Source organism: Paroedura picta, chromosome 5, assembly GCF_049243985.1.
Source record: "Paroedura picta isolate Pp20150507F chromosome 5, Ppicta_v3.0, whole genome shotgun sequence".
Lineage (NCBI taxonomy): Eukaryota > Metazoa > Chordata > Lepidosauria > Squamata > Gekkonidae > Paroedura > Paroedura picta.
The window spans coordinates 78,473,325-78,489,585 of NC_135373.1; the positions used below are offsets into that span (position 1 = coordinate 78,473,325).

General features: G+C 40.8%; 1 protein-coding gene across 1 annotated transcript in view; it reads right to left on the minus strand.

Moving 5' to 3' along the window:
- Positions 1–12,099: 12,099 nt before the first annotated feature.
- The window catches only part of LRIG3 (leucine rich repeats and immunoglobulin like domains 3), a 59,258-nt gene continuing 55,096 nt past the window's right edge, over positions 12,100–16,261 (minus strand). The window contains exons 17-19 of the mRNA XM_077338659.1: positions 14,882–15,025; positions 14,513–14,788; positions 12,100–12,811 (exon numbers count right to left, since the gene is read on the minus strand). Coding sequence (XP_077194774.1) covers positions 12,570–12,811; positions 14,513–14,788; positions 14,882–15,025 — 662 coding nt within the window. The 3' untranslated portion in view covers positions 12,100–12,569. The remainder of the gene's footprint in view (positions 12,812–14,512; positions 14,789–14,881; positions 15,026–16,261) is intronic.

Below are 16,261 nucleotides of genomic sequence, written 5' to 3' on the forward strand. Positions count from 1 at the left end.
GTTTGAAGTGCCAGCTAGGATAATAAAAAAACAGCCAATGGGAAACAAGGATTACAGCTTTTCTGTAACCAATCATATGCCAGAGTTAATGTCCAATGAGAGGTCTCCACTTAGGACCAATGAAGTTACTGGGCAGAGAAATCCTTTTGTTCAGGATCTGTATATATTGGGTGAGGTTGTGGAACTCAGTTCAGTATTTTGCTTGGGTCAGATAAAGAGCTGAAATTCACTTGCCATGTCTGTGCTTGAACCAACAGGTGTAATATTTAGAGCAACTAGGATGGTTGAGGAGTTGGGTATGGGTAGCTTGGAGAATAGAAAGGCAAGAGATGATATTATAGTTGTGTTTAACTATGTAAAAGGTAGACATGTTGAGGGGGGGCAACCTGTTTATTGCAGCTTTAGAGACAAGGACTAGGAACCATGGATTCAAATTATGGGAAAGTAGGTTCTACTTAAATATTAGAAAATTGTTTCCTCATTATGAGGACTGTTAGTAGATGGAATATGCTGCCTTGGAGGATAGTGGACTCTCCTTCATCATAAGTTTCCATCGGAGATTGGATGAGTACCTGTCAGGAGGGTGTGATTTTTAAGTTCCCAAGAAGGTTGAGGGTGGGACTGGATGGCCCTCTGTGGGCTTTTCCAGCTCAGTGTAATTTTGATTCTGAACTGGGGCAATTACATCATTTCCAGGGAGAACCTGGAAGTGACATCACACCACTGATGAATTCTAGAGCATTGATATATCATCAAGTGATGAAGATTTCAAAAACATTTTTCTCAATCAGCCTACCAAGTGGTGGGAGGAAGGGATTGGGAGCTTACCATCAGAAGGTCTCCCAGTATAGCGGGAGACCTGGAAGCCTACTGATACATTTGCTCTTGGCTGGCATTGGGCCCTGGTGCATCTCAGGTTGTTGTTCCCAGCACTAGTAACAGAACTAGCAGTGTCTTGTAAATTTCAGGGTTTTCCCATCTTATAGTTCCAGAAGAAATGAATAACAGCAAAACTACCATGTCCCTTTAATATCTTGAATACAACTACTGCCTGTGCTTTGCTGTCTTTTAACAAGGGATAAAATGTAGGATTTTAAAGTACAGATATGAAACACCCTCATGAGGAATTCCCCTTTGCTGTTCATTTTCTCTTGCCAGAATTATGGGTTAGTTGCATAGAAAATCCATTTGATGATTGGCTAGATTTGTGTGGTCATGTAATTTCTTGCTTCAGTAGTAGAACCCAGATGTTTCTTAACATGTGTACTTTGTTCTGTATCGGAGTGTATCATTGTTTGTGTAACTGCTGCATAAATGTACTTAACTAGTGCTTATCGTACTTGCAGTCTACATGGAGGCCCTGTGAGACAGGTGGACTAGAAACAAAGGAAATAATAATGAAAGTCTGGAGGTAGAGGAAAATGGGCCCTGGCACCCCACCGGTTCATACTGAATGCATGTGAAAGGGTTTGCCCATGATCAGGTTCAATATTCAAAGGTGATACCAAATTTGACACACTAGGAGATATCGTCATATCCCATTATTCCAACTGCACATTCTTTGCAGTTATCCATTCAAGTCTAGTATTTGTTAGCTCCAAGTCACTTTTCTTGAGACTTCATTTTCTCTATCATCTCTCTCTCAAAATTATCCATAGACTCACCGCATCATTAACTTGTACATTGCCATTGCTCATTTACTGCTTCTTTTTCCCAACAGCAAGCTTTCTCAACTAGGGTTTTGTAAAACCCTGGGGTTTCTTGATGGCCCTGGAAATGTTTCCTGAATGGGTGGGAGTTAATTCTTTACATATTTTTTTTAAATTTGTTAAACATTTATTGGGTGATACAACCATACATGGTCATGTTGATTCCCCCTCTCCCAAAATGGCCAATGTTGGGGTGGGAAGGGGAGATGCCATGGATGGGCATCTACTCAACAATGCCTCCCAACCATATTCTGCATGACTTCTAGGGTTTCTTGAAGCCTGAAGAATGCTTCAAGAGTTCTCAACTGTCAAAAAGTATAGAAAGGCTGCCCTACAAGTAGATTCATGCATTGTCACTTTGGACATTAGCAGGAATATGTTGTCTCCAATGTGTACATTTTTCAATTCTACCATGTAACAACTGAAGCCACTCTGGGTCTTTCATATTCATATCCTTACATTTGAATCCCCACTTTGCCATGGAAACATGCTGGGTGACACTCTCAACCTAACTTACCTCACAGGATTGTTTGAGTTATTATTGGGGAGCAAAGTGGTATCTAAATGAAATAACCAGTATCCTTTTCCCTACTACCACCCCAGTCCTATATCTTCTAGTCAACTCTCGGCAGAATATACTTTATTACTGCAGTATTATCCACCATTGGGGCAACTACATGGTTTATTATTTCCTTATTTTCTGGCCCATCACTGCTTCTCTCCAGCTCCTCTGCCTCAGCATTGATACTACAATTTCTGTTTTAGTAACTGATGTCTTTGGGAACACTTTTCTCATGCATATTTAAGCAGTATACAGGTTGAACCCATATCTGAAGTCCAAAGTACACTGTATAACATATTCAATCTGTAGATATAATTTGGATAATGACTTTATCAGGATTTTTAAAAAATGGTTGAGTGAAGTCATGGAACTGGCCCTGCAGCAAGAGATCTCTACACACATTTTATTTATGACTTACTTCCCACCTACACTGACATGACTGGGAATTTACAGCCGTACCAAAAGCATTACAAGCAGTAACCTCAGAAATTCCACATTTTACCAGGCTGCATTATTATGGAACATTTGTCATACAGCCAAGTGCTGTCTCAGTCCTGTAACTGATTTACTGCAACTTCTGTTTAAAAAAAAAAGGGAGGAGAGAAGGAACCTGGCTCTGCTTTGGACTTTACTGTTTCAGAGGATCTTAGTGCCATACAATATTAACAGACTGAATGAGGGGGGACTATCCTTGCAAATTCATAGAAAGGAAAGGTTAACTCTCCCCCCCCCCCCTTGCACTATAGTTCTAAAAGTCAGCATGTCCTCTTTTGGACATGTTTTGTCTTTCTAGGTGGGGAGAGTCATATTGAAGGTGATACTAAAATCAGGTGTGTCTAAGAATGAATCAGGCAAGCATTTTTATAGATAGTTGAGGGTGAAAGGGTAAACTTGCTTACTTATAAGACCAGTGTCCAGTTGTATCCCTGTGCTAGCAAATGAAAAATGCAAACAATGTTTTTTTTTCTCCCTTCCTACAATGAGGGATACATTATGGTTTGCAACCTAGGCCATCTCTCACTCCAGTATCTCAAAATGACAAATACTGAGAGCATAGGATATTTTTCATAGTGCTTAATTTTCAATCAATTAATAATTTAATTGACATATATTTATTAAACAAAACAATCTCCTGAAGGCAAACTTAAATTGAACCCATTTATTCTCCTTAGAGAGTCTGGAAGATCAATGTTTTTCTTCTGCTTTCTTCTGCCAATGGACTAAGCATTTGATGTGGTTTTTGCTTTGGTGAAGTGGCATTTCTTCACAACATTAATATTCAGTGTTGTATAGTCTGTATACCTTTTATCCACCATTGATAATCAATTGGTAGGATACCTTGTTTAACATATTAGGAGAATATCAAACAAATTCAGGATTCCAACAACAATAATAGAACACTGTGCCTCTTGTGTCATTCAATTATGTTTGTGTTTTGTTCAGCCAGGAGCCATCCCTAACACAAAATCAGGCTAGTCAGAAACATTATTTGTACCCTTATGCTGCATGATATGAACAGATTAAGTAGTAAGCTTCATTAAATTTATATATCATACATAACACCATAGTACCAATGAGTTTTGCTTCACTTAAGACATAATCCAGCAGAGGTTATGCAACATTTAATCATGTTGATTCCATTGTGAGATTTTAAAATATGATTGGCAACATTCCTGGATTTGATACCCTCCTCCACCACAATCATTTTTTGTGAATTTTCCTGCAGAACATTTGAATAATTTTGAGTACAAGACAACCAAATTCCTCCAAGCAAATGGCTGCTTCCTTAATTTTCTGGTCCCCCCTCCTCCAACAGGAGCTGATATTGCTGATTCTGCGAATAATCTTACAGGAGGGAGAAAGATAACCTCCTTATGGGATCTATTTTTTTTTGTAATTACAAAACCCACTTTCCATGACCAGCAAGATGGCATCTATAGTGGGTTTACTTGCCTTTCTGTTTGAATCAGGAGGAAGAATTAGGTTGCTAACTCAGAAATCCTAGAGATTTTGGGGTGCAGCCTATAGAGGGACGTCCTCCAAAGCAGCCTTTTTCTCCAGAGGAACTTGTCTCTGTAGTGCGGCAATTAGTCGCAATTCTGGGAACTTTCTAGGCTCCATTTGGAGTTTGGCAATCCTAGGCAGAGAATACTACAAACCCATAATCCCTAGCAGAGACATAGCCAGGAAAGGTAGAGTTCATAGGTGCAAGAAAAGGTTTGTTCTGATCTTAACATGCAGGGCTCACTGCTGGTTATTAGCCCTGCCCTTTCCAAGGTGAGGGGTGGGGTGGCTGATGGTTGGGCTGATGTGCATGAGTATGTGAGCAGAAGCAAGAACTGAGCCAGCTGGGAAGGAAGACAAAACCCAGGAGAGGGCAGCTGGGAAGGTGTTTTGCTGTTGTCTTTCCTTTACTGTTAAATTACTGGGGAGCATAAGCTGAGTTTGCTTTTTGTGAGTCTGAGGTTGAATGGGCGCTTGTAGCCTTTTGAAGAGTGGTGTTTTTGTCTGGTATGTTGCTCAATAAGCAAGGTCTGTTTGCCTGGGAATGATTGTAAGCCCCATCCTCTGCTGCAAGGAGTCAGGGGTTGTGGGCCACTTCCTCCTAGGCAGAGCTGACAGCCACTTGGGGACCCTATATCATTTTAGGTACCTTTAAACCAACAACCAGTTATGAAGCTATAGAGCCAGCAAGGGAGCAGGAACCATCCAGTGCTTTGCAATGAAAGCTACTTATACAATTTTCTACCCACTAGGTAGAAATTGTGGGCCTGTGCTCACTAAATGGAGCTCAAGGCTGAGTTTCAGGGAGTAGGTTCATTCTCTAGAGGCTGGAATTGCTGACCTGTAAATGTTGAAGCAGAGAGAGAGGTTTAAGAAACCCTTGAGAACTTACCAGAACAATCCCGCTCCTGTGCTGACAGCTCTTTTGTTGTTGTGGGGAGTGAGAGTCTTGAGGCCAGAGGGTGTCAAAGGAGAGATATGATCCCTTAGAAGGGATCCCTTCCTTATACAACAGACCAATACCTGCTCATACCTAGGAGGCTGAAGGGAGGTGGGCTTCTGATGGTGGTTAGGAATATAGAAAGTTGTATCTGTGGCAGGCATTTTGACCACACAGTGACTTGCTTGCCTGCTGCAAAAGTTGCAGAAATTATGCACTGTCTAAATAAGTTGATAGGGCTGGGGAGGTTTCAGCGGTCATGGTATGTTGGCACCCAATGACCTTGAGAAATGTAGTTGTGTAGTCCTGAAGGCAAAACCTAGGCAACTAGGCAGAAAATCAAGGGCCAGGACCTCAAAGGAGCATTTTCAGAATTGCTGGTGATTCCATGGCAGCTAGACAGGCACAGATCAGGGATCTCAATGCATGGATGAGAAAGTACTGCCAGGAGGAAGAGTTTAGATTTGTTAGGCACTGGGACTAGCTGAACCTGTACAAAAGAGACAAGCTTCATTTGAACCAAAGGGAACTAGGCTGCTGGCAACTAATATCAAAAAGGTGTCAGAGCAGCTTCTAAACTAATCCTGGGATGGGTTGTATTGTATTGTCCATCAAAGGGGGCATAGAATCAAAGAAGACAGTAAATATCAGGGGTATTAGCTTCCCAACTGGGCCCTAAGGGTTACTTAAAAGGGAGCTTGTACTATTGCGCATCTAATCAAGCCTTTGAGGCTGATCTTAAGATGGAGAATAAAGGAATTTTTATGCTGGGAGGCTTTAACTACCCGCACATTGACTGGGCAAGCATATGCTTGAGTCATGCTGTAGATATGAGATTCCTAGACATCACAAGTGACTGCACTGGGACAGCTGGTCAGAGAGCCAACCAGAGGAGTAGTGATCTTTGAATTGATTCTGAGAGGGTCTCAAGACCTGATAAGAGATGTAGAGGTTTTTACACCAATTAGGAACAGTGGCCACAATGATATTTTCAACATCCAGGTCCATAGAAAGTTATCTTTAAAATTCAAAACTTTGATATCTGATTTCAAAAGAGAGAACCTTACAAAAATGAGAGGAATAGTAAAAATGAAGCTGAAGAGGAAACACATGTGAGTCAAATCCTAGAGGATGCTTGGAAGCTATTTCAAACCACACTAATTGAAGTTTAAATAAAATACATTCCACAGGTTAGGAAAGGTACTGCCAAGTCTAAAAGAAGGATTTGTGGTTAACAAGAGCCCATTCCGCACACATTGGATAATGCCTTTTCAATGCACTTTAGAGGCAGGTTTTCCTGTCTTGCACTGGAAAATCCAGCTGCAAAAACATATTGAAAGTGCATTATCCAATATGTGCAGCATGAATCAAGGCAAAAAAGTTACAGAAAGTCAAGAGGCTTCTTTTAAAAAGTGGAAGATCTGCCCTGATGAATTGAACAGGAGGGATCACAGGCTTTGGCAAAAGAAATGCAAGTCAGTAAGAAATGCAAGTCAGTAATTAGGCATGCATAAAAGAGATTTTGAGGTGTGGGATGCTAAATTCATCAAAACAAACAATAAATATGTTAAAATATATCCATAGTAGGAAACCAGCTAGAGAAGCAATGGGGCCTTTGGACGACAGAGGAATAATAGAATTGCTAAAGGAAGATGGGGAGATGGCAGAGCTCAATTACTTTTTTTGTTTCTGTGTTCACTGTGGAAATCGCAGGGCTAGCCATGACACAGCCCCTATTTTCAAGAAGGGACTCTGAAGAACTGAAACAAATAGAGATGATCAGAGATGACACACCGACATTGTATGGAAGCAGGGATTAGTCCTGCTGCCATATGAGCACTGCTCCAGCCTTTTCTGCCCGTGTGGAATTGGTCACAGAGGGACAAAGTCTGCTGAGGGAAGATCAGTTTGGTTTCTGCAAAGGAAGTCTTGTCTCAACATGTTTTTGGAGTTCTTTGAGGATGTAGACAATAGTGACCTGGACTTCCAAAAGGCTTTTGGCAAGGTGGACTTCCAATATGTCTGGACTTCCAAAATGTCTGGACTTCCAAAAGGCTTTTGGCAAGGTGCCTCACTAAAGATTTCTGAGTAAACTTAGTAGTCATGGGATAAGACAATGGGTTCTGTTATGGATTAAAAACTTGTTAAATGATACAAAGCAAAGAGTAGGACTTAATGGGCAGTTCTTCCAATGGAGGTAAGTGAGCAATGGGGTCCCACAAGGTTCAGTATTGGGGCAAGTACTGTTTAATTTGTTCATCAGTGATCTGCAATGAGTGAGTAATACAGAGAAAAAAGTTGAGGAGGGTGACAACCAAGATGTGGAAAGTTTGGGACTTTCAATTTACAAAAAAGACAACAAAGGGAAGACATGATCTAGGTTTATAAAATTATACATGGGGTCAAATGAGGTAACAAAGAGAAATATTTCTCTGTCTCCCAAAATACTAGAACTTAAGGGCATCCAATCACGCACTAATGGACATCAGATTCAGGATGAACAAAATGATTTTTTTAAAATAAAGAGTGATTGAAATGTGGAATTTCCTGGCAGAGGATGTAGAGATGGCCACAGGCATACATAGCTTTAAAAGGGGATTAGATTAATGGTGGATACTATTGATGGCTATTAGCCATGACAACTGAGGGGAACTTCCACATAGCAACTAATCCTCTGAATCTCAGCGCCAGGAGACAACATTAGGGAAAGACCTTGGCCTCTATGTCCTGTTGTTGGCTGTCCTGAGGAAATGGTTAGCCATTATGTGAGACAGGATGCTGGACTAGATAGACCATTGGTCTGACCCAGGAGGGCTCCTCTTATGTCAATTTCACATTTGTTCCAGATTGAGTTGCAAGTTGGGAGTCTGGAATGGGTGCCATCCAATAACAGTGTGATGTCACTTTTGGGGGGAAGCTCCTTAATGTCATTATACTTCTCTTAGAATCACCAGAAACTCTATGGTGAAAAGATCTCTACCTTAATGGCACATTCAGACTCTATACCACCATCTATAAGAAACTTGAATTATTCCTCTTCTTAGGTCTTACTGTAGTATTCCTGAACAAACAAGAGGTAACATTCTGTTTTGCTGTGATACTTTAAGTGCACAAGCAGGTTATCAAACTCAGAAACTGATAGATACAAAGCATGTGCTCTACCACTGAGTCCTTGAAATAAAGCTGTCAACAACTTGAATAAAATTGTGTCTGTCTCAAGAGGGAATTCTACAAGGGGGGGGGGAGGCATCAATGCAGAATAAGATTTTTCCCAGCTGGTATCATTCTCAAGATAGAGACATCTGGAGAATGCTCTAAAGTAGTACCCAAACAAACAGGTGCCACTAAAGTACCTTCAGCAGTGGCATGCACAGTGCATGCACACTCACACAAATACCTACATAGAGAAATACCAACTTTCATCCAATAGCGCTGATATGTAAGAGCAGTCTGACAAACTCAACAGTCCTACATGCGTTTCACTGACTAAAGGCCAAAGGTGATGTGTTAATGGATTCCAATTCACCAAGAAACATAATAGATTTTTCACCGTTGGTGAGACTAAGAATTTATGGAAGTGTCATAAATCTGTTTGGCTCCTATTCAGACTGTAATTTTTATTTTTTAAATTAAATATTATATAATTGTAAAGAACCTAGTCAGAAGGGTAGGGTTTAATATTAAATACCGCTTCTCATGAATAGACAGGAAGGTAGACTCAAACAATCATTTTGAAAGGGATACCAACCTTGTTTTTTTATCCATCTAGCATTTTCTTGGTATCTGCAGTCATGTGGATTCCTAAATTAGCAAACTTTAGAAGAACCAAGAAATCTTAGTGATTTAGTGAGTAAATCTCATTTAGGATTTCTTGCTTTATTGACTTTAAGCTTTATGTTTGAGCCAAGAAAAATTAATTTCTTCCCAAACGTTAATTATTCTTGAGTGTCGATATCAGTGTCTGTCACCACATATCCGCATCTGGCAACAATGAAGACAAATTAACAATAAGTCTCTGGAAGCGTGACTATTTGAGAAACAAATGCATGAAAAATCTGTTCTGTACAGGTTGACCACCAGTGATTGAAGATGGATTAAGTTCCTGTCTCCAATACTGGTGCCTAAATTAAAGAGAGAAATTAACTGCAATCTGGATACCAGGTTCCTGGAAGAGGAAGAAAGGGACTTGTATTTGACTTTATTAGACCTTTGCTCCAAACTTATCCTCTGATAGATGCTGCCTAGGAGTCTCTGTTCAAACAGCTGCTTTCACTTTAGCTGAAAAGTCTGACAACTGTATACATTTGCACCTTCAAAGTGAATGGATTGTTAAAAGGAAAAAACCTCTAGTAATATTAGCCCACAGGGAATCACAGAGGTCTAAGTATACTGCTGACTTGAGGAGTCATGAATTCAGAAACTCTGGTGGTGGGGGGAGCAGGGAAGTAGGACTGTCTTAATTTAACTTTAGTTATCCTCCACAATATGACGTTTTTTTTGTTTTAGCAAAAAAAAAAAGAATATGTAGGGATTCTCGGTTGAATCCTGCTCTAGAATGCCTATTTAGCAAATATATTCTTGAAAGATGTGCTCCTCAATGAGCACAGAAGACTCCTCGAGTGTCAGGTTTTCTCCCTAGTGTTTGCTTTGCATGTGCTGGAGATGCAGACTTTTGGTTTGCTGTGTGGGAACTGATTGTAAGCTTTATGGAGTATCTGAACAAACCTAAAAGCATTGCACCTTAAGTGTACAATATCCAGATTGACGATGACCCTGAGCATCGAATTCAGTATCTTGAGAATTTCATTGTTGAAAAAAGCAGAGTTCTAGCCTATAGCAGGTAGAAAATAGATTCTGAAGTATGTAAGCAGTAAATATGAGAGACTGGGAAGGGAATGGTATGACCCACATAGGTGTGGTGCTCTGCAAAGCTCTTTCTCCTTGCTAGTAGCAGCATAACAAATCATGCAAATAACTAAGTAAATCAGTTTGAATCACAAAGGGCACAGAATTCTATTTTTCACATCCTGGAATTTTGATCTGTGAAAAAGCTACCACCATCGTTAGGTTAGTAAGGGAATTGCAAATTCTACTTCTGGCATCAATTTAAGTGTGCTGATTTGTTATGGGAAGACCATGACCATAAGAATTTTCCCACCTGTATTTTACCTGTAGAGTGCAATTTATGTAGAATACAAATACCAGTGCTATTTTCCTACAACCAGCAGCAAAAAGGCAAAGATACAACACCACGGTAGTCTAAAGCAGCAGTCCGCAACCTTTTTCTTGTTGCGGCCCGCTGCCAAAGGGTGGGAGGAGAGGGCAACCAGCAAGCGGCAGTTTGCGCATGTGTGCATGCACAAAACCACCGCACGGGCACAAATGCGCATGTGAGTTTGCACCCTCTCCACGCCCCCCACAGCGAGTTCACTGGGCCGCGAGCTAATCAGCCGCTTCGATGGCCAATTTGCTTCGGCCAGGCAAGCTTCTCGCTGCAGGGGTGGGGTGGGGAGAGGGAGCCATGGCCAGCTGCCTGTCTAAAGGAAGGACACAAAACCTCACCGTAAAAAAATAAATGAGGGGTAGAGTTCTAAAAATTGAGGTTAACTTCTTTCACCAAATTCATAGCCCTTCAGGGAATAGTAATAACACATTAGAAAATGTGTATTATTGTGGGGGGTAGCCATGTTATGAGCAATTTGTACACTGATCGTTTGACATGTGTAAAAACTGAAGCCAGTTCATTTTATCACTCTTCCTTGAACCCTAACTTGTACTCACATGGAGCTTCCCCCGCCCCGCCCAAGTGACTGCCTTCCAACATGTGCTCCTAGGAAGAAACACAAATATGAAAAAGGAAATAGGCCGATGCAGCAAGTAGCAATTGATTTACAAGAAGCGACACTCTTTTCTGCAACTCTGCTGGAAGAGCCAGAGGCATTTCTGGGTATGTAGCTGAATACAGACCCCACATCCCACAAGAACTGGCCATTTTAGAATGACCCTATTTATTTTTACCTAGAAGTTATTTCAAGACAGTTCACTGGGGTTTACTTCTAGGTAAGCATGACTATAATTGCTGCCTTAAACTGGAAGATGGTGCACAGCTGAATAATGACACAGGCATTGAGATACATTCCTTCCTTCCTTGATTTTTCTCTGATAACCTTAAGATCAGCTGTATCATGTGAAAAGGAAATAAGAAACAGGGCTTCTCAATGCCACATTTGTCTTTTCCTTCAAATCTGGTAACATTTTTTCTTTTTAAGTTATTACAAAATGTCTTTATTGGCATATACTTTCGAAAACCAGGACTGAGGCAGTCAAGAGTGGGTGGACTTGGCTCTTGTTCAGATTTTATGAAGCTTCAAATGTTTTAGCAATTGCTTTAAAACAATGGTTTCAATTATAAAAAATGAATTTTGCAACAGATTGGGTAGGACTTCGGAACTTTCAGTAGCTAGATTAATATCTAACTAAGTAACTAAAGTTATTTCCATGCAAATGTGCTAAGAATGACTCAAATTGTGCTTTTTTTAAAAAAGTGAAAAGCAGCCAATAAATGTACTAAACAAAGAATCACAAGAATTTGCAGTCTCACTGTACTTGTGATTCTTTAATTTGTACATGTATTCATTTATTTTCAATTTATAGAAAGCTTTGGAGTGTGTTATCACATACTTGGTTCCAGAAAACCATAATGCACATTGTAGAATTGTATATATAATGAAAACCAGTTGTTGGAGGAGGAATACTAAACTCTACAAGGAATAACAGACCTAGAAGCACTTTTTTACACATCATCTGGTGTGAACCTTTAAGTGCTGTATTGTTGAAAGACTGGTTTTAAAACAATTTACTTTGCAATTTCAGTGGACATGAACCTGGCTTCATTTGTGATTTATTACAATGCTTCCAATCCACAAGGCAACCCAATTTATTAACAGAGATGTGCAAATATTACTAGCTGACCTGAAAAGTAAAAAAGGTTAAAAACAGAGAAGTACATATGTAGCTAACAGTTTAGAACACTTTAGCACCTATTTCAGTAAAACAAGGCCCATCTTGATAAACACCTAGATAGTTATTATTTACACCATTAATTTACAAAAAAGGTATCATTTGGTTAAAATAAAGCTATAAAATAATTAGAAACATATATTCTGTAAGGACTGTATATTTTATGAAACCGGGCAACATTTTGGCAATAAAACCGTATCTGTTAAAAAACAAAAAAAATCATAGGTCCAATGAAGAAAAAAACTACAAAATGTTTTGGGTTCTTTTCTTTTAAATAAAGTCCACTTTGAGGTAGTAACTTTGTTCGTTCATAAATCAATCTGTGAGCCACTGGCTATGTATCCAGTTCAGAGAATTGAAAAGCAGGAGTCCTCAAGTGGTCGGCAGCCTGTCTGTAAAGACAATTGTCCCCATCAGGAAACGTCCTGCCCTTTCTGTGATCATCCTCAGACTCAGAATCCAAGTCCCGTGATCCCCAAGGATGATTATGGGAGGTTTTTGGTTGCCAAACCAGTGGCTGCCTGCAGCCAGGGAAGGAATCAAGCTGATGTCTCCATATAGGTTTTCCAAATGTTCCTTAAAGAAGAAGAAAAAAGTCAGTTACAAAAGAGTTTAAATTTGCAAAGAGGTACAAAGCACCAAACTGCTTAAAAGAATAAGAGTTTGACTGTGAAGAGAAACAATTTTGTATAGAAAGGGAAGTGGCAGAGACCTAACTAGCTGTCTAACTTCTGTTGTGCAGTCATTCTGTTCGTTTTGGAGGGAAGCAGGGAGGAAGTCTGCTCAAAGGAGCAGGCAGTCTCCAAATCAGGACACAGGAGGAGACTATTTTAAAAATATCAGGAACCTCCTAAGCTAACTATGTTAAATTCACATCTCCTCCAATGCCCACTGTAGGATATTCTTCATATGCTTTTGAATCATGCACATTATAGATCTTGCATATCCCAACAAAAATAACCCATAACAAGCATTTCATATTCTGAACTAAGGTTTGCTTTTGAGTTATCACTTCATGATACAATTTATGCTGAATTGAATAGGTGCTAACAGTTCTTAAAAAAAAAAAAAACCTTTCCTGGTCCTTGAACAAGGCTTCCTCATGCATATCTCTAAGTGGACAGGAAAATTCATGCGCATTTGGGTACTTCAGGCATGGGTTTTCAACCTGATCAAGCTATGCCTCTGAAGGGCTGCAGAGACCCAAGTTTGAATCCCTACTCTGTCATGGAAGCTTACTGGGTGGCCTTGGACTTATCACTCTCTCTCAGACTATTTATTTATTTATGTATTTATGTATTTATGTATGTATGTATTTATTTATTTATTTATTTATTTATTTATTTAATATACCGCCCTCCCCGAAGGCTCAGGGCAGTTTACATAGGAACAAAGAACAATACATAAAACAGTCTATAAACAAGTGAGTACCTTATAATAATAATATTAATCGTTGTAACCATATAACAATATAACAGTATAAACAATACAACAGGGCAACGATGCAAAGTGGTCCAGAGCATTGGTGGAATTCTGAGGGGGGGCAGGGGAAGAGCAGGGGCCCTTCAATCGCTGTTGATTACGTCTGGTCTCAACCAAATGCCTGGCGGAAGAGCTCCTTTTTGCAGGCCCTGCGGAACTGTTTAAGCTCCGTCAGGGCCCTAATCTCCTCCGAGAGCTTGTTCCACTAGGTGGGGGCCAGAGCAGAGAATGCTCTGGCCCTGGTCGAGACCAAGCAAACTTCTTTGGGGCCAGGGATCCTTAGCTGGTTGGTGGTGGTAGAGCGCAGAACTCTTTTGGGGGCATAGGCAGGGAGGCAATTCCTCAGGTACACTGGGTAGACTACCCCTTGAGCCAATATGAAACTTCCTCAAAGATAGAACAGCTAATTTTGTGTATGTGTTCTTTCCCTCAACAGCTCAGGAAGAAAATCAGGTGCCTATTATGACATAGGATGACAGATGAAATCACAAGTTTTAGTATCAGGTGGTTTTATGTTCTTTCTTTCAGATGAAGCAGCCATTATGTAATCACCAATTTAGACCACTTCCAATATTTTTGTAGAACCCAAACAATGGTCCATCAGTTTCCTACAGGCAAAGGTCACCTATACAATTTAAACCAGGGGTAGTCAAACTGCCGCCCTCCAGATGTCCATGGACTACAATTCCCATGAGCCCCTGCCAGCATCCACTGGCAGGGGCTCATGGGAATTGTAGTCCATGGACATCTGGAGGGCAGCAGTTTGACTACACCTGAAAACAGTTGAAAACATACCAAGAAAAGTGTTGCTTGTGGCCACAGAAGGCGGTTCCTGATTTCTGTTAAAGTCACAGCTGTCCATATTGAGATGTGAGTTTTTTATTCCACTTTCTTCATTTGAAGTGTAAACAGAGGGAAGCCATTTCCTACGTGGTGCGTGCATTCCAGAAATGCTGATATGCTGGTCAAAAAATTCTTCAGGTGGGTGTGAATACAGGTCACATTCCTTTTTCTTTAAGCAGCTAGAATCGTAAAGGTCTGTGGACATGACTCTTTGCTCTGGGACACAGCCTTAAGTAAATAAATAAATACATAAATAAATGTGGGTTAGCCTAAAGCAAAATAAAAGTCAAGCAATTTAAATTCACACAGAGCACAGCTTACTTGTTCGGTATACTTCATACACATCTGGCCCACAGATATTCCCTTTCAGATGGCCACTTCCTGAAGTCCCCAGATAATGGCATAACAACGGATCAATTACAGCTTCCAGGTCAGTTTCACTGTGATTATCTATTTGACAAATTCCTGGAGAACAGAGAATGGCACACATCAGTGCTTTCTTCTTAATGAAGAAAATTGTTGTTTTTTTAACTGTCTGCAGAAAAAACTTTGATTGCATTTACAGTATCGATTTAGATGTAATATTACAGAAACCTGTGCTGAGAAGACCCGACCAATATTTATTTCAAGTCTTAGTAGCTCTGAGCCTTTTAAATTGTGGATGCAAGGACTGCTGGACCTCTGCTTCATTTACTTCAATAGCCTAACTGGGCTCCCCTCTGGATTTCTTAGGTGCATGTTGAACTGGATATGCATTGGGACTTCTGTTCTTGTCAAATCTTCATGAACAGACTTCTGATAAGGAAAAATAATCTTAAATTCCACTTTCTAAATCTGGCTTGCCAGGTAGCCCTCTATAGTCTTTATTACAATATCTGCCTGGATCCTGTTACATGTTCCTTGTGGTTTTTTAAATAATATACTCAAGGATGTCCTCTTTGTGTTGATACTGAACATTATTATTATTATCATCATTCAATTTATTCCCCGCCACTCCCTTGCGGCTCGTGGCGGGTTACAACATCTTAAAACCCCATTAAAATCCATTAAAACAACAACTACAGTTTCAACATTATTAGTTAATTAACTAGCATGGCAAGATCAGCTAATCAACTTCCCCCTCCCACTACTGGCAGGTGGAGAGGGGATCCTGATGGCTCCTAGTCCCAATCCCAATCCCAGGTCCCGGGGGGGCATAGGTGTTAGCCTTGGCCTCAACCATAAACCTGGCGGAAGAGCTCCGTCTTGCAGGCCCTGCAGAACGATGGAAGATCCCACAGGGCCCGCAGCTCTCCCAGGAGCTCATTCCACCAGGCAGGGGCCAAGACCGAAAAGGCCCTGGCCCTGGTCGAGGCCAGGCGTGCTTCCCTAGGGCCGGGAACGACCAACAGATTTTCACCCGCGGAACGTAAGGCTCTGCGGGGCGCATAGGGCGATAGGCGGTCCTTCAGGTATATGGGTCCCAACTCGCGTAAAGCCTTGAAGGTTAGAACCAAAACCTTGAATCGGATCCGGGCAGCAATTGGCAACCAGTGCAGCTGCCTCAGCACTGGCTGAATGTGGGCCATCCAAGGTGTACCAGTGAGGAACCTAGAAGCTGCGTTTTGCACTAGCTGAAGTTTCCAGATCAAGGACAAGGGAAGGCCCGCGTAGAGCGAGTAACAGAAATCTATTCTGGAGGTGACCGTTGCATGGATCACT